Source organism: Trametes versicolor, assembly GCF_000271585.1.
Source record: "Trametes versicolor FP-101664 SS1 unplaced genomic scaffold TRAVEscaffold_3, whole genome shotgun sequence".
Classification (NCBI taxonomy): domain Eukaryota; kingdom Fungi; phylum Basidiomycota; class Agaricomycetes; order Polyporales; family Polyporaceae; genus Trametes; species Trametes versicolor.
The window spans coordinates 1,555,369-1,576,418 of record NW_007360323.1 but is presented as its reverse complement, the minus strand read 5'-3'; the positions used below and the strand labels follow the sequence as shown (position 1 = coordinate 1,576,418).

The 21,050-nt window shown below is 57.3% G+C and overlaps 9 protein-coding genes across 9 annotated transcripts; 6 read left to right on the top strand and 3 right to left on the bottom strand.

Annotated features, from left to right (window-relative positions):
- Positions 1 to 1,384: 1,384 nt before the first annotated feature.
- Positions 1,385 to 2,766, top strand: TRAVEDRAFT_163026 (alpha/beta-hydrolase; the record flags this gene model as incomplete). Its single annotated transcript, XM_008037343.1, has 7 exons — positions 1,385 to 1,533; positions 1,590 to 1,764; positions 1,826 to 1,908; positions 1,972 to 2,101; positions 2,165 to 2,308; positions 2,370 to 2,463; positions 2,525 to 2,766. 7 exons carry the CDS (start codon positions 1,385 to 1,387, stop codon positions 2,764 to 2,766), a joined length of 1,017 nt encoding a protein of 338 aa, XP_008035534.1.
- A 381-nt stretch (positions 2,767 to 3,147) lies between these two features.
- Positions 3,148 to 6,111, top strand: TRAVEDRAFT_27176 (uncharacterized protein). Its single transcript, XM_008036618.1, has 2 exons — positions 3,148 to 3,245; positions 3,316 to 6,111. The coding sequence occupies exon 2, from the start codon at positions 3,324 to 3,326 to the stop codon at positions 5,949 to 5,951; it is 2,628 nt and encodes an 875-aa protein (XP_008034809.1). The 5' UTR covers positions 3,148 to 3,245; positions 3,316 to 3,323; the 3' UTR covers positions 5,952 to 6,111.
- Positions 6,112 to 6,485: 374 nt separating this feature from the next.
- TRAVEDRAFT_118185 (MFS general substrate transporter) lies at positions 6,486 to 8,088 on the bottom strand (the record flags this gene model as incomplete). Its single annotated transcript, XM_008037342.1, has 7 exons — positions 6,486 to 6,895; positions 6,965 to 7,050; positions 7,112 to 7,332; positions 7,390 to 7,524; positions 7,584 to 7,667; positions 7,726 to 7,915; positions 8,048 to 8,088. The coding sequence occupies 7 exons, from the start codon at positions 8,086 to 8,088 to the stop codon at positions 6,486 to 6,488; spliced, it is 1,167 nt and encodes a 388-aa protein (XP_008035533.1).
- Positions 8,089 to 8,936: 848 nt separating this feature from the next.
- Positions 8,937 to 10,892, bottom strand: TRAVEDRAFT_163020 (DLIC-domain-containing protein; the record flags this gene model as incomplete). The annotated part of the gene is made up of 5 exons (XM_008037341.1): positions 8,937 to 9,531; positions 9,588 to 9,952; positions 10,000 to 10,281; positions 10,339 to 10,584; positions 10,640 to 10,892. The coding sequence occupies 5 exons, from the start codon at positions 10,890 to 10,892 to the stop codon at positions 8,992 to 8,994; spliced, it is 1,686 nt and encodes a 561-aa protein (XP_008035532.1). The 3' UTR covers positions 8,937 to 8,991.
- Positions 10,893 to 11,157: 265 nt separating this feature from the next.
- On the top strand, positions 11,158 to 12,236 carry TRAVEDRAFT_35113 (type 2A phosphatase activator TIP41; the record flags this gene model as incomplete). The annotated part of the gene is made up of 4 exons (XM_008036720.1): positions 11,158 to 11,483; positions 11,541 to 11,802; positions 11,855 to 12,022; positions 12,081 to 12,236. 4 exons carry the CDS (start codon positions 11,158 to 11,160, stop codon positions 12,234 to 12,236), a joined length of 912 nt encoding a protein of 303 aa, XP_008034911.1.
- A 734-nt stretch (positions 12,237 to 12,970) lies between these two features.
- On the top strand, positions 12,971 to 14,273 carry TRAVEDRAFT_163012 (RRS1-domain-containing protein). Its single transcript, XM_008037340.1, has 5 exons — positions 12,971 to 13,036; positions 13,087 to 13,182; positions 13,248 to 13,582; positions 13,658 to 13,923; positions 13,980 to 14,273. The coding sequence occupies exons 1-5, from the start codon at positions 12,996 to 12,998 to the stop codon at positions 14,199 to 14,201; spliced, it is 960 nt and encodes a 319-aa protein (XP_008035531.1). The 5' UTR covers positions 12,971 to 12,995; the 3' UTR covers positions 14,202 to 14,273.
- A 33-nt stretch (positions 14,274 to 14,306) lies between these two features.
- On the bottom strand, positions 14,307 to 15,729 carry TRAVEDRAFT_143594 (transcription initiation factor IIB). The gene is made up of 3 exons (XM_008037339.1): positions 15,691 to 15,729; positions 15,312 to 15,638; positions 14,307 to 15,240 (listed from the first exon to the last, which is right to left on the bottom strand). Exons 2-3 carry the CDS (start codon positions 15,522 to 15,524, stop codon positions 14,398 to 14,400), a joined length of 1,056 nt encoding a protein of 351 aa, XP_008035530.1. The 5' UTR covers positions 15,525 to 15,638; positions 15,691 to 15,729; the 3' UTR covers positions 14,307 to 14,397.
- A 196-nt stretch (positions 15,730 to 15,925) lies between these two features.
- TRAVEDRAFT_56886 (uncharacterized protein) lies at positions 15,926 to 17,515 on the top strand. Its single transcript, XM_008036989.1, has 2 exons — positions 15,926 to 16,239; positions 16,292 to 17,515. The coding sequence occupies exons 1-2, from the start codon at positions 16,135 to 16,137 to the stop codon at positions 17,429 to 17,431; spliced, it is 1,245 nt and encodes a 414-aa protein (XP_008035180.1). The 5' UTR covers positions 15,926 to 16,134; the 3' UTR covers positions 17,432 to 17,515.
- A 133-nt stretch (positions 17,516 to 17,648) lies between these two features.
- On the top strand, positions 17,649 to 18,827 carry TRAVEDRAFT_163006 (uncharacterized protein; the record flags this gene model as incomplete). Its single annotated transcript, XM_008037338.1, has 7 exons — positions 17,649 to 17,760; positions 17,820 to 17,981; positions 18,033 to 18,125; positions 18,176 to 18,385; positions 18,438 to 18,550; positions 18,602 to 18,738; positions 18,792 to 18,827. Exons 1-7 carry the CDS (start codon positions 17,654 to 17,656, stop codon positions 18,825 to 18,827), a joined length of 858 nt encoding a protein of 285 aa, XP_008035529.1. The 5' UTR covers positions 17,649 to 17,653.
- Positions 18,828 to 21,050: the final 2,223 nt, after the last annotated feature.

The window sequence follows — 21,050 nt, the reverse complement described above, 5'->3', positions numbered from 1 at the left end:
GCCCACTCAGCCACGCAGGTGATTTGTACTTAGTAACCAAGGGCTCGAGCGCCATGCTGGGACCGGACGCGCCGCGCCCACTGTACGCTCCCGATCCCGCGATCCCGATGGAGGCGAATTATCACGATCGTCGCAGGAGGCCAGAGTGGATACAGACCGGTGCTTTGATGACCGGAGTGTGTAGCCCCATCGCGTTCCGCCGCCTCTCGTCTGGAAAAACGGCTGCGACGGCGCGGAGGCGCACTGATACATACACCAGCCCCCAGGCAGCCGTCAGCGGGGTCACGGGCCACCTCCTGGGCGCACGCCGCGGTTCGGACGGCTTCCGGGCTTCAGGCAAGGCACCCCGAGTACGTCGCGAACGAGGAAGCCGCCGCTACTGCGGGGAAGATGCTGGATGAGCGCAGTTTAGCCTGAAGGGGACTCTCGACCTGCGTCAGCCCTCTCCGGGATTGTAGGAAATCCCTGGAGGCGGCGCAGACGTGCGGATGGGACACGCCGAGGAGTTGGCTCAATTGCTCGATCCGGTGTGCACGCCGCGCGCTCGAATGATTTTTATGGGGCGAAACGATCTTCCAAGATGCAGCAGTCAGTCGCAAACTCGTCCAGTCAGAGAGCCAAAACCCGGCGTAGCAACTTACCGCCGAAAATGCGATGTCAGCACAATTTTTGCGCCGTATGTTCCTTGACCGGACTTGGCGACATGTTGCAATGCGCATGCACGTCGAACCGGATGATATTTTTGCTTCCGCCACACGGTGGGACTGCCAGGTCGTACAGATTACTCCGGCTCATGAGCTTTGGCTGTACGGGGGCCACCCCCTCGACGGTTCCCGGACCCGGAACTACATCCACCGACCCGGAGGTCGCTCGGGAGAGGGCGGTCGGAGCATATGCAAATGAGGAACATACGTATAGGCACTCGCCCACGACGACCTGCCGGGCGACGCGCAAGCGATTCGAGGCGAGGAGGCCCGCGAGCAGTGCTCCGGGGGAGGTAACCGCGAAGGAGCGCTTTGCAGTCAGAGTACGGATGGAGGAGCGTGGGTGCCCGGGTTGAGCGCGGTCTCGGTGTGCGCCGCGCGGATACACAGCGCCTATGACAGCGGCGGCGGTGCGCCTGTGCAAGGATCCGAGGCATGCTACACTACGGCGATCTCAGGGCGACAACGACGACGGGCGGCACCCTCATTGCACGAGCAGCACCTCAAGTTTCAACCGTGCCAGTTCAGGCCAGTTCCCCATCCCTTTTGATGCGTCTGATTGCGATTTGGCGGCCTTGCTCGGGCTTTCAACCGCCCCGACGCGGGGAAGCGCCGAGAAACGTTAAAAGCCTGGGTGGATACGTACCACTCGCCAACCAGTAGCTCACACTCTGCACGTCATGGACCCTGCAAATCCCGCTAGCTTCAACCACCGCACCGAGCTCCTCTCCACCGGCCGTCGGTACCACTTCGTCGACCAACTCCCCACCAACTACGACCCCGCCATCAACAAGACCCTCGTCTGCATCCACGGCTTCCCTGATTTTTGGTAACGTCCAACAGGCTTCCGTTTGTGGGCGCCGGTGTATTGATCGAGCCGCGTAGGTACGGATGGCGCTACCAGATCAAGCCGTGGGTCGACCTCGGCTACCGCGTCGTCGTCCCCGACAAGCTTGGCTACGGCGGGACCGACAAGCCTGAGGACGAGAGCGAGTACAGCGCGAAGAAGATTGCGGACGACATCGCGGCCCTCATGACCCTGCTGAAGGTGCCGAAGGCTGTGAGTCCACCACGCGCAAGTGTCCTCGGAACTGGCCACTCACGTCGAGCGGGTCCTTTAGGTCATCATCGGGCACGATTGGGGGTGCTTCATGGCATCCCGCTTTGCCTTGTGGCATCCTGATAGGCTTCTGTCATTGGTGCTGTGAGTTGAATGAGCGCCTTTTGCGGTGCCGTTCTGACCGCATGCGTTCCCCGGGGTTTCCAGGATGTCAGTGCCGTTCGTTCCGCCGGCGAAGGCGTACACGCCGCTCGAGAAGATCGTAGAGAGAGTGCCGAACTGGGGATACCATCTATTCTTTGCGGATAAGGCCTCAAGCGGCGTCATCGAGAAGAATGTAAGTCCTCTCCGCCGCCATTCCCGCCGCGGCTGTTTCCTCACTGCAATGCATGAATATCAGCTCGACACGTTCAACAAATTGATCTGGCGGGACAAGAAGACTAGTGACGAGAAGCTTTCAAATTGGACCCTTACGGGAGGACTGCCGAAGCTTTTGAATAATGCCAATTTCAAGCTGGCGAGCACGGGGCTGCTTAACCAGCAGGTGCGTACTTCGTATACCGGCATAGAACCAGCTCGGTATTGAATCGCGTAATCGGCCGCAGGAATTCGATTACTACGTCTCGCAGTTCAAGGACAGCATGCACGGTCCCCTGAATTACTACCGCACGACTCTGCATCGCTTCAATGAAGAACAGGGTGAGTTCGCTAAAACGCCACATCGTGTTTTCCACTCACCTTCGGGCGTCTTGACTTCTAGACCCGGCGATCCTACCAGCGCCTCGCGCCAACCTACCAGTGCTGCTCATCATTGGCAAGGAGGACCCCACGTCGAATCAGGGCGCGCTGGACGTCACAAAAAAGATGATTCCACATGTTGAGATCGAGCTCATCGACGGCGTGGGGCATTGGCTGATGGTGGAGAGCAAGGACTACATCAACAAGGCCATCCCGCGCTTCATTGAGCGTGTATCGGCGGACGAGGTGCAGACAAAGTTGTGAACGCTTGGGACTTGGGTGTTTTGGACTGTAGAGTATGTTATGGACCAATTTTGTGTACTTTCATCGTGACAAGCCTGCTTCTAGATGCAATGTTATCTGTATGACCTCAGATGAGCGGGATGCATAAGCGCAGATCTCGTCGGGTCCGAGCGCACGATCACCGAGTCAAGCGAGGAGCATGACACGAGCCGTGTGCTGCGGCAGCAGGGGAATGCGTGCGAGAGGGTGGAATTGGGCAGGAAGAGGGAGGCAGCGAGAGAGCCTGACTCGGCAGGAGCAGGGCTGGCAGATGGGAGTTGCTGACCAATCCGCGGACGGCTCTGACGCCTGCGCCGTCGTGTCTTCCGTCCTCATTGCCACTCACGACGTCCTCCACGCCCTCGAGCTCTCTGCTATCCTTCTCGCCTCGTTCCTTCTTCGCACCACGTTTTACCGACCAAGCTTTGCTCTACCAACATAACCAAAAACTCAGTAACGCCGTGCGTGCTCCTCCAGATAAAACATCTGCGACAATATCGTCCTAATCATTCATTGTCTTCTCTTTGCCAGACCCTGCCATGCCAACCGCTGTCTCTGCCTCCGCTACGAACTCGCGCAAGCCCATTGAACGATCCCTGTCGAATCCGGTCCCGAGGAAGCGGCGTGCCGTGAAGAGGAGAGGCCGGGCGAAGGATGAGTTCGAAAGCGACGACGAAATCGAACGGGAGGTCAGGACAGACTCGGAGTCCGATGATGACCACTCCTCGATTGATTCAGAGTCGGACTCAGAGTCCTCGTCCGACGATCTCCACGCAGATGCCCACTCCGAGGTCGTAACTCCTAGCACGACCCAAAGTCCCCCGCCCGTGGCGCGCGAAGGCCTGCCCCGCGGTCCTGCCAAGGATCCCGCGGCGAGTCACACTGCCCTCTTCTCGGACACGACCAACTGGGCAGAGATGGTAGCGGACGAGGCGACGAACGGGGCGTCCAGCTTGCCTGTCATCGATTTTGCTGACATGGATGCTGCCCGCCTTGAATCCACCGCTCCACCTCCTGCCCCTGCCCCTCGCGCGCGCAAAAGCAACAAGTCCGGAAAGAAGGCGGCTGCCCGCTCGACCTCCGCTCCTCCCCGTCCCGATCCTGTCCCTACTTCCGAAGCAGCGGTCTCTGAGGAGCCCGACGCTCGTGAGGAAGAGCCGTCCGCGTCCACTTCCCGGGAACCCGAGTCGTCCCAGTCCGCGCTCCCGGGACGCTCGCGCATGCAATCCGCCCGACAAGCATACCAGCAACGCCTCGAACAGGATCCCTCCTTCGTTCCGAAAGTAGGAGAGTTCTGGGGACATGACGATCGTCTCCTAGACAAGGAGTTCCGCAGCCTGAGCGGTTGGTGGCGTGGACGGTGGCAGTCTCGGGGCCGCGGTCGTGGAGGTTTCAGCCTCCGGGGTCGTGGTCGCGGTGGCTTTTTCCCTCCGCGCGGATCGGGATACGAGCAGGAGGACGGTCAGGTGGCCACCGAGCCCCCGGTTGAGGAGGTCCCTCCTGTGGATCGCCAGTGGACTCATGACGGGTTTGAAGAGATGAAGAAACGGGATGAACGGCGTCGCACGATACAGGAGAAGCAGCAGCTGCCACCTCAAGCAGCACCCGCGCGTGGGTTCGGGTTCCGCAGGAGAGATTTCGTCCCTGGGCGCGGGAGAGGTGGCTTTGGGCGTAGTGATGCGATATCCCCACCGACGTCGCAGCGCCCATTATCAAGTGCATCAATGGGAGAACGCGTGTGGTATGCGCAGAAGCCGGAACGGATGTGGACAAAACAGAACGACATCTTCCTGTACAACGACGCCGCTACCAAGCCGCGCCCAGGCGTGGGTGCCGGCGTCCGAGTTAAGCTTCCCGGCTCGAAGGACTCTTCCATCGTTCGGCTACCCCCACGCAATCATACTCATTCCTCCGACAAACACGAGCCTGCATCATCGGCTCAGGATGAAGGGGAGAAGGCGTTCACCGTCCGACTTCCGCCCCGTGCTGGGAAGGAGAAGGCCGTCGAAGAGCCACCTGCTGTAGAGCCCGTGGCGACCGAGGTTGTTGCAACTACCGTGGAGGAGCTTTCCATCGAGGAGATATTCACCGTCCGCCCCCACGTTGTGGCAAACCGCCGCGTCGATCTCTTTGTTCCGTCGACGTCCGCGTCCGAGGACTGGCGGCATCGTCCAATGGTACCGGAGGCACCCTCACCAATCCAACCATCGTCATCATCCTCGGGTGCCACCGCTGAAGCCTCTCGCAATGCCATCGAGGACATTCTATCGACTACATCCGTCGCCGGTGGCAGGACGTCGCCTAGTCCACAAATTCAGGAGACCATCCTACGCAATCCGCCCACGTCGGAAGAGGAACCCATCGGTGCCGTTCCCGCGCCGGTGGAGGAGCCGCAGCCACAACGTCCGATACCACCAGTGCTCCATCCCCTGCAGACCAGCTTTTCTCCCGTGCCGCCGACGTCGCCACCTTACGGATCTCCGTACGGCTATGCCCCCGCGCTACCACCTGGTGTTGCCGTCAATCACCAGGGAATGGCTTACGAGTACGCGACGGGCCGCCCTGTGTATATCCAACCAACCCCTCCGCCGATGTTCACCCCGCGTCCGATGATGCACGGACATCACCCATCGCTGGGCGTTCCGTTCGTCCCGTCACACCTCCGCCACCATTCATCCGCTTCCCCCGATTACCTTGCTCACCCGCATCCTCCGCACACGCCGCCTGTCGCCTCGTTTGTCGACCCTGCGACTGGCGTCCCCATCTTTGCGCCGGCACGTCAAACAAGTCGCATCGAGATCCGTGCTCCGACGGATGCCTCTGATGGCAAGAAGTCAAGACCGTCTCACCAGCGGAGCGGGCTCTCGACTTCTAGCATCTCCGCCGCCGACGCCCCTCATCAGCCCACCTACTTCCAGCCGCAGCCCTCATACGGTAGCGAGCAGCCGTCCGCGGAGCAGGTGGAGGCTTCGCAGCAGCCTGCTGAGTACTCCCAGGCGCCACCGATGGACCCCTCTGCGGCTTACGCCCCTTACCCCCAGCCGTACTACTACCCCGAGCAGTACGGCTACGCGCCATATGTAGACATGTCGCAGCAGGTCATGCATTACGATATGTACCCTCCCGAGCACCACCCCTCCCACTCTCAGCCTGTTGTCTATTACTAGCCGTCTCGCACTGTCATCGTCCCTCTGTCCTACATTTGCTCTATCATGTGCTGTTTGTTACACACGCTTGGACCCGCCAGGTCGCGTTTTTGTTCCCCCTGTCACGGTTGTTCCCATTTCACCCCCTACTCTGCCCCCATACGTCGCTACGACTCCCGCGTCCCCTCCCCCTTTTTCTTCTGGTCTGTTCTCTGCTCCTGTACGTGACAGTGCCGTATCGACCCATGCCAGTTATATTACATGTGCTTTTTCTTGATCATGCCCTTCCGACATCATCTCCCGAGAGTTACCGCAATCATCAGATGCCTGGTTTTCTGTACTGTGCTACGCTGTTTTTCGTGGTTGCCCTCGCATGCAATGCATTCCTCCTTGTCGTGATTCTCTATCGTATTCTCGCAGTGAAATGAGTTGAAGCATCTATGAAAATCCGCAGTACGTGAGTCTATCTCTATGGTCGATGAGGACCTCTAGCTACTAGCAATGAACCGATTTTTGGGAAGCAGCAGCCCTCCGAGCACGCCGACCTCTGTATGTCTACTCCATCCTCCGCCCAACCTTGGTTACCAGCAACCAGCAGACGCCCTGCGCACCGAGCAGCGCGACCACCGTCGGCTCAACCACCCAGATTCCCTTCTTCGTGCTCAGCAGGCCCACAACGAGCGGCCAGAACGCGCTCCCACTCTGGCCGATAGAGCTCATGATCGCGAACGCGTCCGCGTGCATCGCGCGCGGGATGAGGCGGCCCCCGGTCGTGATCGCGGCGGTGTAGAACGTGGAGATCGCGACGCCGACGAGCGCAGTACACACCGCCGTCGACGCGAGCACGGGCACGAACCACGCGACGCACTCGAGGGCGATCGCGAAGAGCACGTAGACGATGACTGCCGCGCGCTCGCCCATGAGGATGTTCAGCGGCGGGAGGAAGATCCGTCCGAGGGCGATGCCTGCGAGGGTTCAGTCCGGAGGTTAGCGTGGTGCAGGTGGATAGCGGAAGGTGCGGGAGCGGGACCGACCGAGGTAGAAGCAGGAAGCCACCCACGATGCACCTTCGGGGCTGCCCTTGCGGACTTCGAGGACGTAAGAGACGATCCAGCCGCCGCTGTCAAGGATGCTGCGCTTTAGTCCAATGTTGACGCGGGGATGCGGGGGCCGGAACTCACATTGACTCCTCTGCTCCCACGTAGAGCATGAGGAAAATGGCGAGCGTCCAGACGGCGCGGCTTCGGAGTGTCGCACGCAGCACGCCGCCGGTGGAGGCACCCTCCGCGGCATGCCTCTCAGTGGGGTGTTCGGGAAGAGCGTGCAAGTTACGGAATGCCAGCCAGGCGAGCGCGAAGACCGGGATGTTCATCGCGACATTGGTCGTGTAGAAGAAATGATACTGTAATGAATCAGCATACTGAGTACTAGACCTGGCACATGTTCGAGGGGGACGTACCGGGACCCCTCGAGTGACCATAGCAGTGGCCACCAGAGGGCTGGCAAAGGCGCCGAGGCCATAAACTCCGTGTAGAACGCCGGTCCACATAAGTGGCTTTTTGAGGATAGTGAAGTAAGCGTTGCATAAGCCGAGCTGCACATCGCGTACAGACTTCAGCGATGTGTAACATACACGAAATTTATGAAACCCACCTGTGTTGCGAATGCGATACCGATGACGAAGTAAGCGAAGCACATAAGACCGAAGTTCATCTGTTGAGAGCTGTTGATGACGTTCTGTGGTGTGCAAACACACGTGAGCATCTGCCGGGTTATGACGGGATGTAGGACGCACGCCGGCCAGCTCTACAAGTATAGAGATGAGCATTGCGTGTCCGTAGCCCACTCGGCGGGATAAGGTACCCGCCCCTGCCGCAGCGACCACATATCCCAGGAATGTAGCCACGAAAAGGATAGAAACGTGAGCGTAGGTTATGTTATAGTTGCGCTCGATGTAAGGCAGCAATGCTCCCGTAGAACCACCACTAGCAAACGATATCGTGAGTATAAAATGTTCTAATCTGTTGACAGGTCATCTCGAGAAGAGCCGCCTGTAGAGAACACTACACGCGGCTCCTGCGAGCAACCTTGGGTTAAGACAATTACAGGGTACTGACTTCCACCCAGCAAGGAATAGGGTCGTGAACGCTGACGCCATCCGGAGGCGTCGGAGCCCCTTCGTCTCTGCGAGAGGCTCTATAGGCACCTCGGATACCATGACTGGAGGATATATGGCCACAACCGGCTCAGTGGGAGCCTGAGCCAAATCATCCGCGCCAGCCAGACCGGAGGAGGCTGGTTCATTTTCATCCTTTCCACCGTGAGCGATACCGAAAACGGTGTCGCCAGAGTCGAGTCTGCCGAATGGCGGACGAACGGCCATGTGAGCGTCGGCCTCCCATGTTCCGGAGACAGCACCGGAGGCCCCGACGACCTCTGCACCATCTTCGCGTTTGCCTGCTTCCGACGGCGTGGACTCGTCTATAGCCTGCGCGTCTACGTCCAACCGAGATTCAAGCTGGGCAATAGGGAAGTTAGTGAGGTGCATATCAGCGCCGGAAGTCATGGCAGAAGAGTCAATGCGGTATAGGGGAGACGCAGCGAAGGGGGAGGAGGGAGCCCTCGCCGCACCAACTTGTGGTTGCAGTACTTTATAGCGTTGATTGCTAAGCATTGGTCCGACGGTTGACGCACTGGTCCGTGGGCAACATTCAGGTCAGATTGGTCGAGACTCAGGGCTTCGCGCTAACTGGACGCCGCACACGGTCATCTGCCCTTCGGAATTTGTCGCGCTGCCCAGCCATTGGACCGTCAAGACTGATAAAGAGGTCAGAGAATCTCTGCGGATGTTTGTTGTTACGTACCTTGCGGAACTCGGCGCGAACTCCAGTAAGGGGCGGGTCGCCGCCACCCGTCGGTGTTGTTCCATATGCGGAAGGTGGTTAAGAACGTTGCCCGCACTGCAATGTCGACGAGCAGGTTGACTGCAAGCCCTAGTGGTATCATGTAGACATAAAACATCTAACCTCGAAATATCACATATCACGACGCTATAACCAGATCAACTTCCTTCGTCCGCACCATTCTCCCCGTCTGGGCTCTTCGCATTTCCCCTGTCGTCGGCCCGGGTATTCCTCTTGTTGATGAGGTTGTCGAAGAACGCCTTCAGAGCCTGGTGCTGTGACTGGTCGTCCGCGGAGTTGGGTGTCGTCGCCGACATCGGGGCAGGCGAAGGCGCTCCAGAACGTCCGAGCGCGAGTGCCGCACCCGCGGTGGGGATGGAAAGGCCCGCATTGGGTGGACGAGTGCCGCCACGCCCAGAGAGTGCCCTCGCGGCGGGATCCCGTGCGGTGCTCATGTTCAACGGGTTCACGCCAGAGGCACCGGCAACACTCTCCATTTCCGTTAATGCACGTTCCACGTTTGGGAGATTGAAACTGCTGCTGCCCATTGGACCCACGATACCCGCAGAGGCCGTCTCGTTCGGGTTGCGGAACGCGCCGCGAGGATCGCGGTCGGGCTTCTTCGCGTTCTCGTCGTAATTCTTGGCCAAGAACACTTGCTCCGGAGTTGGGTTGTTGAGTGGTGGGAGAGGGGGCGGCTAGGGTGCAGACATGGTGAGTGGAGGGAAATCCGTAGACATGGCAAACTGTATACCTTGCGACTCATATCGGGAACAAGACCAGCATAGAGTCGTTGAGCATGAGCTGTGCCGTCACTGTCATCTGAGTGGTCAAGGTCGTTCTCCCAGGCTTCTCCCCACAACTTCGCGTCAAATCCATCGCGCAGGACGGCGATCTTGCCCCAACTGTCCCAACCTGCGGGGATGACAATCTTGTCGCGATCCAATGCATTGGGCTTGTGCTCGAAGACGAAAGGATTCCGAGGAGGAGCGGCTACCTCGGAAGAAGCACCCGCAGCAGGAGAAGGCGCAGGAGGCACGAAGAGCATGTGCAGGGCATACTGCCTGAGAACCTGTAGGGTCGTTGGCTGGGGCGTCGTGTAGAACAAGCCGGCGCCGTCTGTACTATGATAAGAAGAAGTTCACGTTGACTGACATCACACGCACATTTGAGGCAGATAGTCCGGAGAATCTGCATGATACTGTCTGTTTGCTCTTCCCACTCGCCGCCCTTGCCCTTCACCATACCACCCATGCCTGATGCTCCGGTGCCGATGATATCGTTCCCCTCGTCAATGAGGTCTGCTTTCGTACAGACCACGACAATCGGGACGCCGGCGGAATTATGCGTCAGAGTACCAGGCCCCAGTGGCAGGATAGTACTGGATACTGACGTCGCGGGAAGTGGTTCCGAAGAAGGTTCGGCGTAGTGCTGCCAGTGTGCCTGCACTGTACGCTTAATTATCAGCACAGAAGTATGAGGTCACCAGGGGAATATGTACGTACAGCGTTCTCGGTTCTCCTCCTTCGCTATATCGAGGTCACGGGAGCCGTCTCCTTTAACCCATTGCTCTACCCACTCCAACCAAGTTTCTAGCTCTTGTATGAAAGACCATGGGCGTGTCCAGTCGAGGACGACCATAACCAGGGTATGTGGCAAGGAGGTACGGGGAGGGACAAAATAAGGCAATAGAGAGGTATAAGATGGCGCGGAGGAAGGGACTGTGTACACGGATAACCTCGCAAGTGTGTCTTGACGAGAGAGTATAAGCTAAAATGATCAAGAGAGCGTATTGGGGCCACACACCTTCGTCCGCGTCGTCTCGTACATCCGCCCAGTCGTACCCCAGCGCAAAGTCCGTCCGCTGGTCCTCTTTGGTCTCCTCTGGAAGCGGTTTCTGCAGCAGCGCAGAGACAAGGGTAGATTTCCCAGAGGATGGCTCGCCCAAGATAATGACCTGCTTCGCCGGTATAGAGCGCGATGTTGACACTGAGTCGAGGATGGAGGACCACAGATCCTGCGGTGGCGCCTCCGGTGAAGAAGGCCGCGAATTCTCCATTTCTGCCCACCCTCGGTTGCAGAGATTATGATAGACGCGACAGCAGCAGAGATAGAGGTTATAGAGCGAGAAAGCGGACGCGACTGGGAGCAGAGACCTTGGTGGTGGCAAGCAAGTCGATTGAAACTCCGGAGACGCGTCCCGCAAGCGCGCTCGGCTAGATCGCACACACTCCGTCCAAACCTCCATCCACTACGGCTTGCTGTATATTCACGACGACCTTGGGTCTCCCATATCACCGGTCGCTTCTTTTCAGGAAGCCATAATGTCTGCCGCAGTCGCTCTGCCCAAACACCAGCTATTCGAGTCTCCAAACTCACGGGCGATTGAGATCGGCCCGTGGACCATCACAGCGCGCACCAATCCCATCTCGAATGCAGGCCAGTCAGACGCGCTGCAAGCTGCCATCGGCGGCATTCCCCTGCCGGAGATGACGTTCGGCAGCAACTCTCTAGAGCTCGAGCACAAGGAGAGCGGCTGGAAGTACGCGTTCACCACTGAAGAGGCGCTTAAAGGCGTGCGCAATGGCGAGCTGCAAGACGGTGATGGAGGAGTGAAGGTGGGCTATGCCGATGCATGGCTGAAGAGTCGGTATGATACGGTGCTTTTCGTGGTTGATGTGCAGACTGTACTAACTCCGCATCGCAGTACTGGTGCTACCTCTCAAATACCGATGCCCAAGACCGTGCCGACTAAACCGTTCGACTGGACATATACCACTCTCTATCCGGGGCATTGCACCGCTCCTTCAAGCAATGTCGAATGGAAACCCGCGGAGCGAGGCAACCCGGCTCACAGTATTCCAATGGCTGAGCTGACCCGCCCCGATCCCATTCTGTTCTACGCGGAGATCCCTCTGTATGAGGACGAGTTGCATGATAACGGTGCTTCCCATCAACTAGTCCGCATCGTATGTCCCGTCCTGCCAGATTTCCGCGTTTTAGGGCTGACGGGTTTCTCAGCGCGTGATGCCGACGTGCATATTCATCCTGCAGCGGTTCACCCTCAGGGTAGACAACGTTCTGTTCCGCACGTTCGACACCCGGATATACCACTCCTTCGTGTCTTCTCCGCCATTGATTGTGCGGGAAACGAGCGGCTGGGAAGCGCCTTACGATCATGTCAAATGGGTGAGCGCCGTCTGAGCTACGCATGGTCAACGATACACCGTATAACACATCGATTTAGCGACTGCCCAAGCGCGATGATCTCACGCCATTGACCGACCCTATGTGGATCGCTAAAATCCTATCGGAGATCCCGTCGGAAGTATCTCAAGAAGTTGGAGCGGGCACCAAGTGGAGGGGGCTCGGTACAAAAATTGAGGTCGCGACGTTGACATAGATTGATATATAGGAAGTATGCACTCATGAAGCAATTGTGTATCATAGGTGAGTCCGCCCCAATGTATAATAATAACACCGCTAAATGAACATCAGGAGGGTGTATCGTTATATCTGCTTGCTGAGGGTAGATGTCGAGAATATTCAATGGAGATATTGGTACAGCTCTGCATTGATTCGCAATCATCGAACTCGAAGAAACTGTAGCTGAAGTAGCCATTGTATAGTCAGCGTACGGCCTCAAACTCTCTTGGCGTCTTAGTACCTTCTTTCCAGCTGCTGATCACGACGTAGGTCCCTTCCGTATCCTTCCACGTCTCACTCAACCGAGTCACCCCATACCAAATTTTATACAACCCTTGCCTAAACTTTTGGCAAGTAGTTGTAAAATACCTTGTGTAGAATGACCTACCCTTGTAGCCTGGCGGTTATTTGACGGAGTTCGTGCAACATTAATCGGCGGCTGGCAGCTCTGGTCGGTGCCTGTGACACACTCTGTAGGGCGGGGCGATAACACGTCTATAGCGTATGAACACTGTAACATGAGGCGTAATGCAGCATGATAAATGGCTACAAACCAGTCGGAACGACATTAGGACCGCGGGAGGTTGTGTCGGCGTGTTCTTGAACGACTGCCAAATGCGGAACTGGCCTCGCGATCGAGAATTTGTGCCGCGGGCGTCTAACGGGCTGTTTGCAGCGCGCCTCGTCTACTCTCATTTGTCCTCTCTCTGGCTTTACTCCTCACTACTTCATCGACATGGACGTTTCAGATATCCTCGCGGCTCACCAGGCTAAACAGTACGTTACCACAGCATCTAAGCGCGCTAAATTGCTCATGCACTATGCAGAAAGTCCGTTGTAGTCGAGAAGGAGATCCCACTCGAGGTGGACACGGGTTTCCTCACGGTGACCGACCTCAACCCCGTGGATCAAGAGAGCTACGAGTAATTTTAACCTACGTATGCCTTATATCGCTCAAGACTGACGTATGCGCGTGTCCTTCCCGCAGAGCGGACATGGAGGAGTACCTGATGTCGACCGCACGGGATGGCGTCCAAACCCTCATCGCCTCCCTCTTCTCCCTGCCCACAACATCATCCGCGGATGGACCCCTCGCACAACTGCCCACACCCACCACGCTTCTCCCCCGTGCAAAGCCGCTGCCGAAGCCAAAACCGCCGACCAAGTGGGAGCAGTTTGCGAAGGCAAAGGGTATCCAGAAGACGCGGAAGGAGAAGAAGATCTGGGACGAAGAGAAGCAGGAGTGGGTTGACCGCTGGGGCTGGAAGGGTGTCAACAAGAAGGAGGAGACGCAATGGCTCACCGAGGTCCGCGCTAATGCTGGTGCGTTTTTCACGCCGTTGCCTCGATGCGCCGCGCGAAACGCATGTCTCATTTAACTCCTTCGTTTTCGCTCAGATGTGGACCACGACCCCTCCAAGGCCGCGCGCGATGCTCGCAAGGAGCGTGTTGCCAAAAATGAGCGACAGCACCAACAAAACGTGGCTCGGGCGACACAGTCGACCGGACCTAGCACTGGACCTAGCACTGCTCCGGTGCCCAACTCCATACGCAAAAAGGAGATCGACAGGACTCTTGCTGTTACGCGGGCAAGCACGGCCAGCATGGGCAAGTTTGACCGGAAGCTGGAGGGCGAGAAGAAGTTGAAGGGTCTGAAGCGGAAGGTACTCGACGATTTGCCGTTGAGGATGACTTGGCCGGTGCTGACTATATTTCAAAGTTCGAGCCCACGGAGATGGCTGCGGCCAATGAGAAGTCGAACAACATGGCTATCTTGGCTAAGCTCGACAAGGAGCCTACCGTGAAGAAGTCGAGAAAGTCGGAGTCAAGTGGCTCTGACGTCCTCAACGTCAGGAAGGCAATCCGGTCCGCGAGCAAGGGCAAGGGCAGTGCTGCGCTCGCTAGGGATAGTAGTGGTAAGGGGAAGAAGGGGAAGCGGTGATCTATATTGCACAGTCCATACTCCTCGCCTGTATTCTTGCTTGTATTTCGCATCTGCAACGATTATGACGACTTCTTGGGATCGCGCAGAAGCACCAGTACAAAAGTGTTCACATGTGGTAACATTGCTGAGTCCATACGCATACATACAATGGCACATAGGATTATAATCCTGAGTATGATAAAGTCACCTCACCTTACTTCGACCCGCTCTCCACCGGCAGTCTCTCCAACTTCGCCTTCCCGTCCCTGATCCACTCCTCCTTAACCAACTTCTCCTTCTCCGCATAGTAGAGGCGATACACCAGCTTGATCGTACCCTCGCTGACTCCCGCGACCGTGCTGATCTCCTTGACGGACTTCGGCTTGTCGAGGAGGCAGCAGGTGAAGTAGATTGCGCCGCCGGCGATAGACACGGGCGAACGACCATCCGCGATGCCCAGTTCGCGGGCCTTGACGATGATGTCCCCGCATATAGGTTGGACGTTGGGCGGGAGATCGAGGTGGTTACAGTAACGAACCAGGAGGTCCTCGGCACCGGTCGTACCGCTAGGGGCGTTCAGGTGGCGGTCCTGAGACGCGCCTGGTGTGAGGTTGAAGGCCTGCTCGAGGGCCTTGTAACATTGCCCAAGAACCTTCTTGCTGACGTGAGTGAGATTGCAGATTTCGCGGAACGTCCGCGGTACATGCGCTTGTCGGCAGGCAATGAAGATACACGCCGCGATGACAGCTTCGAGCGGCTTGCCACGAAGTAGCTTCTCCTCGTCCGATCGCTTGTACAACTGCTTCGCGATGTCGGAGATGGTTTTGGGGAGGGAGAACTGGTCGCACCAGCCGGCTATGTCGCGGAATGCCTGCAGGAGATTTCGCTCCGAACGCGACGCCGCCGAACGAGATGCTGCGCGCTGCAGCTCGCGCGCTATGCCAGAACCACCATCCCGGAACGAAATGGTCGTGTCCAGCTGTTCCATGCCCTCCATGAGAGGGTCAGATGCCGCTCCGACACGCGAAGGGTCATCGCCCTCGTCGTTTGCGAACGTCTAGAAAAGGTGTGAGGCGAGCCGGCCCACAAGATGGAAGCGGGGGCATAGTAAAACGTGATGTGACTTACCCGCCACTCACTCCTTGTGTCGACGATCCTGTCGCCCAACACTAGCCCACAAGTGCCACAGACCAGATCTCCGCTGCTGAACTCCTCGACGATGTTCGGGTTCGGGTCACGACATTCAGGGCAGATGAGACGGACTGCAAGGTCCGGGCCGAATGTCGGCTGCTGCACCTTCTGGATGGGTTGTGCGAGGGGGAACGGCTGAGAGTAGGCCATGGCAGGTGTGGGCTACGGGTACGACGAAGGTCGAGGAGAAAGGAATGAGTGGGGCGGGAAGGATATCTGAGTCGTGTAGGTCTTCAGTAATCTCGCGAGACGGGTTCGTCGTGCCTGTGTTATCGTCGCATCATCATGTCCAACGACGAGCGCAGTGCGTACATACCACTACGCAAGTAAATGCGAGACAGCCGGGTAGATCGACAAAGGGAGTGGTGACGGTTCGTGGCAAGAAGCGTACGACCGCAGTGAGGCATGGGCCCGGACAATGGCCTCCGACAAGGGGGCTTAATTGTCTAAAATATTAGTAAGGAATATTCAGCCAATCAGCGCTTGGTTTAACTCACGGTTATCCTTCCCCGCGACAACGCCACCGGATCTCTCACTCAACCCACTGCCACCATCTCTCCGGTCGCACCATGGGCAAATGGTCTGTGCTGTGGACATAGGGCGCCGTACATCGCTAAACAACCTTCCTTTTTACAGGACGCTAGAGCACCACGATGAAGTTCTTCGCAACAAGATCAAAAACATGGCGTGAGCACTGGCGCAGGCCACATTGGTCACCTTCCCAGACTGACAACGATGTAGCCAAGGAGCGGTCAAGCGGATGAGCATGGAGAAGGAAAGCCCTTCAATTACGTATGAAGCTTTCGTAGAGGACCTAGACGAAGGCGACGCCTTTACGGCGTCTCTATTTGACATCCTGGTCAAGGTGTGTACCTCTAGACCTCATCACCAATGTGTATCTCACGTCGCCAATGTAGGAACTGGCGGAGCGTCGAACGCGGCCTGACCCTGCCGACCGACGCTTTATATCTGAACGAACCGCCAAGGCATTAAACATGCAGGCTGCATCCCGCATCTATAACACCGCCCACAGCAGTCGCCGAAGTCGGACGGCTCGACGCAGCCTCCCCGTACTCCCCCCGCGATACAGCGCTTTCCATGACGCTCTTTCCGAATCAGATGGTGACGAAGACTACGGCACCGCGCTCAACAATCCGGGGCCCTTCGAAGGAGCGAGGATCAATACCGATCTATACGATGCGTATTTCCCGTCCACTATCGACTTGCCTGCGACCCTATCGCGCCGAACAACCTCGGACGTAGAGTCTCCTCCCCCTCTTCCCCCCATCTCCTCAATGGACCCGTCCAGCACTACTAGGAGACGGAGCAGTCCGCGTACACAGTCGCCTCCGACGGCTCGATCCATCTGGTACTCAGGCCTTGGCGGCGCTAGCTCCTCCTCGTTGACCCGGCAACCTACTATCCGTCGCCCCTACCACTCTCGCACGACAGATTTCAACGAGTTCACTTCTCGTCGCCGGTCTGCGATAAGGAGCAACACCGCAGAAGAAGACGGCCCTCGCACGGACTCTGCGGATACAGCGGTCAGACCGAGTTTATTTGGGTCTCGAACCTCCTCCCTGGTGGATGAATCGTCCACGCACGGTATCCGGTCATGGTCAACTGCGCGCCGCCGTTCAATAGCTACGCAACTTGGCCGTACCCACGGAGGCAACGCTGAAACGCCGTCCACCACGACTAGCGAATGGCCAAGCGCGAGCTCAAGTACCCGCGGCCCTAGTTCATCACAGCTATGGTACTCCCTGACCTCTCCGCTTGTGCCCCCTCCCGCTTCTGTTGGTGCCCCTGGTCCAAGCCCTGCTGACAGCGACGGCGAGCGACCTCAAGTGGTTGCCCCTCGACTGCGGCGGGGCGGGCTTCGTCCCCCCGAAATGGTGCTGGTACATCATCACGACACGACCCACCCTGACGGCTTTCATGTCCTTCCACCCCCATCTGCTACGGTACCCGTTTCCGGAGGCTCTGAATCCCCACCCCAGTATGACGGCGTGACTATGTTGCACAGTACGGACCCGTCGGCGGATGATTCGCGGTAGATTGGTGTTGTATCGGTTTTTGTGTCCATGTAGCTCTACTTCCTCCCTGTACTACGCTATCGGTCTCGCTGTTATGCCATGCGCTACCCTTTGGACTACATTGCGCGAATACGCGCAGACGAGTTAGCACGTGATCTCGGGAGAACCCCACACTGCGAGTCGCGACTTCGCGTGCGCTGCCTTTCCTCTGGTCCATACTGTCACTGCGTCAGTTCTTGGATCATGATAAAGAAACGCTCCAGACCCCAACCCAGAAGACGCCAACCGTCTCTCGAGCTCGAAGATGAGTCGCCGGAAGCAGGAGAGTCCCAAGAAGAGGAGAAACTAGAGTGCGTGCTTAGTGGCTGTCTATCCGCACTAGCTGGAGCTCACATGTCTCACGCGTCAGTATTTCAGATCTCATTGAGCTTCGCAAGCTGCGTAAGGCACGAGAAGGCATAGATGTAGGCAAGCTGTCCAAAGGAGAGGTCAAGAAGAAGCGCAAGCGGCCCAAAGAGGAGGACGTTGTGGCAGGGCTCCGGCCTGGGGTCTCCCATGACAATGACGAAGAGTACGTGTGCACCTGTCCCACATTCGAATGCAGGTGCTGACCTTTCGGCAGTGAGGAAGAGGATGCCGAAGCGAAAGCGAGGAAGGTTGTCCGCGAGAACAACTTCACGCACCAGACGAATGCTCTCGATGTGGACAAGCACATGTACGCATGGTTGTCTTCCGTGAGAAGATGCGCTTACAGGGTTCCTTCAGGATGGCATACATTGAAGAGAACATGAAGCTACGACGGGGCACGCAGGACGAGTCGAAGAAAGACGATGGGCAGGCGGACCCGTACGCGGAGGTCTTCCGCATCACGGAGAAGTACAAACCCCCAACTCAGAAGAAGGAGCAGGAGGAAGGGAACGTCACGAACAGTTTAGCCATGCTGACGGCGATTCCGGAGGTGGACTTGGGCATGGAGTACGTCCCCTCACGTCGACCACGCCTCGTGGTGCTGACGTCGTTCATTCAGCGCTCGATTGAAGAACATTGAGGAGACAGAGAAGGCGAAACGTCAGATTGCAGAGCAGCGAAAAGACAAGCAGAAACAGGGAGACGACGAAGCGCACCTTGCCGGCTCACGATGTAAGTCTCCTGTGAACCTCACGACTCTTAAATTGCTTATATGTTCCTCAGTTTACCGGCCGAACCTCAGGGCGAAGTCTGACGCGGATATTCTCCGGGATGCTAAGCTGGAAGCGATGGGCCTCAACCCTGAGGATCATGAAGTCCGCCGACACAGCGACCGACCGCAGATGGCTACGGATGAGATGGTGAGTGCTATCCCGACTTCCATCTGCCACGCGCTCACTTTCTCGGTCCTCAGGTCATGGAACGATTCAAGAAGAGAATGCGGAAGTGACCTGGCCTCGTCTTGCTATCGTAACTTATTGTACACCGGATCCCCTGTATTCCATCCTGTCTTACTCAACCATTTTTGGTGCGGCCCTTGTCGTCTGGCCCTTAGGTTTGCTGTGTTCTGGTCCGATACTTGGCCGAGCTCTGAGATCTGAGAGCTCGCAAGGCCAGACTTGTCCTGGTGCCATAGGAAGGGGTAAGGGAGGAAGAGGCCTAAATGAACTACCTCATGCAGGATCGAACTGGTACCTCTGACTTTAGTCCACACCCAAAGAAAAGAAAAGTATCCTCCAGCCGGGATCGAACCAGTGACGTTGTTCGATCCCGCTTACAAGGGGTAAAAACAAAATAATCCTTCGAACCGGGATCAAACCAGTGACCTTTGACTTAAGCTTGAGTCTGCGCGTTCGCTCGCGCAACGATAGGAAAGTCAATAAAAACACCCGCTGGGTCCCCCCGATGTGCGCTCAGTTGGGAGAGCGCCGGGGTTTATTTCTTCTGTTATCTGCCCCGTGGGTCGCCCTTTCAAACCGCGACTGCCAGACTGTCAGGATTCGGTGGATTAAGCTGCGCATGGCACGAGGCTACGAGGCTACCGCACCACCCCGGTGCACTTTATTTATGCCTGTTATGGTCGGTTCCTCCTCCCAAGTTTCCGGCAGAGCACATTCTATTTGGGTCCACTTGTCCATCCCCGATGCTTCTTTTCTACAAGTATATAAGGCCGATATTCCAGACAACACGTCCATTCCCTCTTTCCCTCTTACTTCCACCTGCACACTTCTCATCGCAACTCAGCTTCCATGGGAGACCACTGTCAAGACACCATGCGCAAAGTCAAACAGGCTTTTGCACTGCCCACCCAGCCCATTACCACAATTGGTACTGCCAGCGGTCGCCAGGGCCCAGGAGTCGGCCACCGCGTTCATCCCGCCCCCTCTGGGCTCTTCCACTCGACCGCTGCCCATCCTGTAGCTCCCGCAGACGGTCCTCGCCATCAGGCAGTTGCCAAGGGTGAGCGTACCCGCGGATCCTCTTCGAACGCAAACACTCGCACACCAGGTATGTCCTCGGCACTCTCCCAACTGAGCTGCACTAACATGCCTGCCCAGTAACGTCCAGAGTCCACCAGCCTCCTGCTCTGCCCGGCACTTGCCACACCAAGCTGCCTATCCATGGCCTTGACCTGCCCCCCCAGCCGGCTCCTGGCACCACACCCGCTAGGCAGGCCAGAGAGCCCCCGCTACCTGTTGGGATCCATCCCACCGGGTCAGGCCCTATGCTCCTCCCCAGGCACACAGCCGCCCCACAACCTGCAGCACCAGCCCGCAAGCAGGAACTTGAAGACCCCCCTTTCACCAACATCGAGGAATACAACCGCTACGCTATGCAGCAGCACAGCAACTATATGCGGTGCACTGGTACCCCTGTAAGTCCCCACTGATGGCCGCTTCCTCCTCCCCGCTGCCACTGATGTTCATTATAAATCGTAGCCCGCGCGCGCGCGCCAGCATGCTCAGACTACGACCTTGCTGCCGGCTCAAGAGGACGCTGTCATGCACCAAACTGGTTTGGCACATGGGCCTACCGGAACAGTCCAGGGTATGCCAGCAATAGGAGCACCCTCACCAGACAGACCTAGGACCAGAGACCAACCTAGCAGACACCAGAATGCTTAGGACTAGCCCAGAGGTCAGGAGACAGTTCCGGAAGGTACCGGAAACTTCAGGAACAGGAGGAACCCAGCCATCAACACAGGATCATCTGCAGTCATGGAGAACATGCTAGACTACTTCAGCTGACCAAGGTGCAGAAATTGCCAGAAGGTTCTAGAAGGTTCCAGACAATGTGCACATGACAGCCTAGCATCAGAGAGCCAGGAAACACCAGGATATTCCAAGGAGACAGGAGGAGAACATGCCGGAAACCCACAGAATGTTGCGGAACATTGCGGAATATTGTGGAAACCACTGGAATACTCAGTGTTCCCCTTCAAGAATTCCCTGGAAACCATTCAGAACTCCTGGGAAACATCAAGAATATGTGGAGAAGGTTCTTAGAATGTTCTGGAAATCCCTGACAGGCTCAGGAAAAGGACGGATAAAGGAGAAGGAAAGGACTAGGAATGAAGGGAAAGTAGGAGAATAAGGGAGAATATTCTGGACATGGATTAGTCGTACTACAGACCTGCTTTGTAATGTACCATTTAGGATCCCGCGCCCCTTGG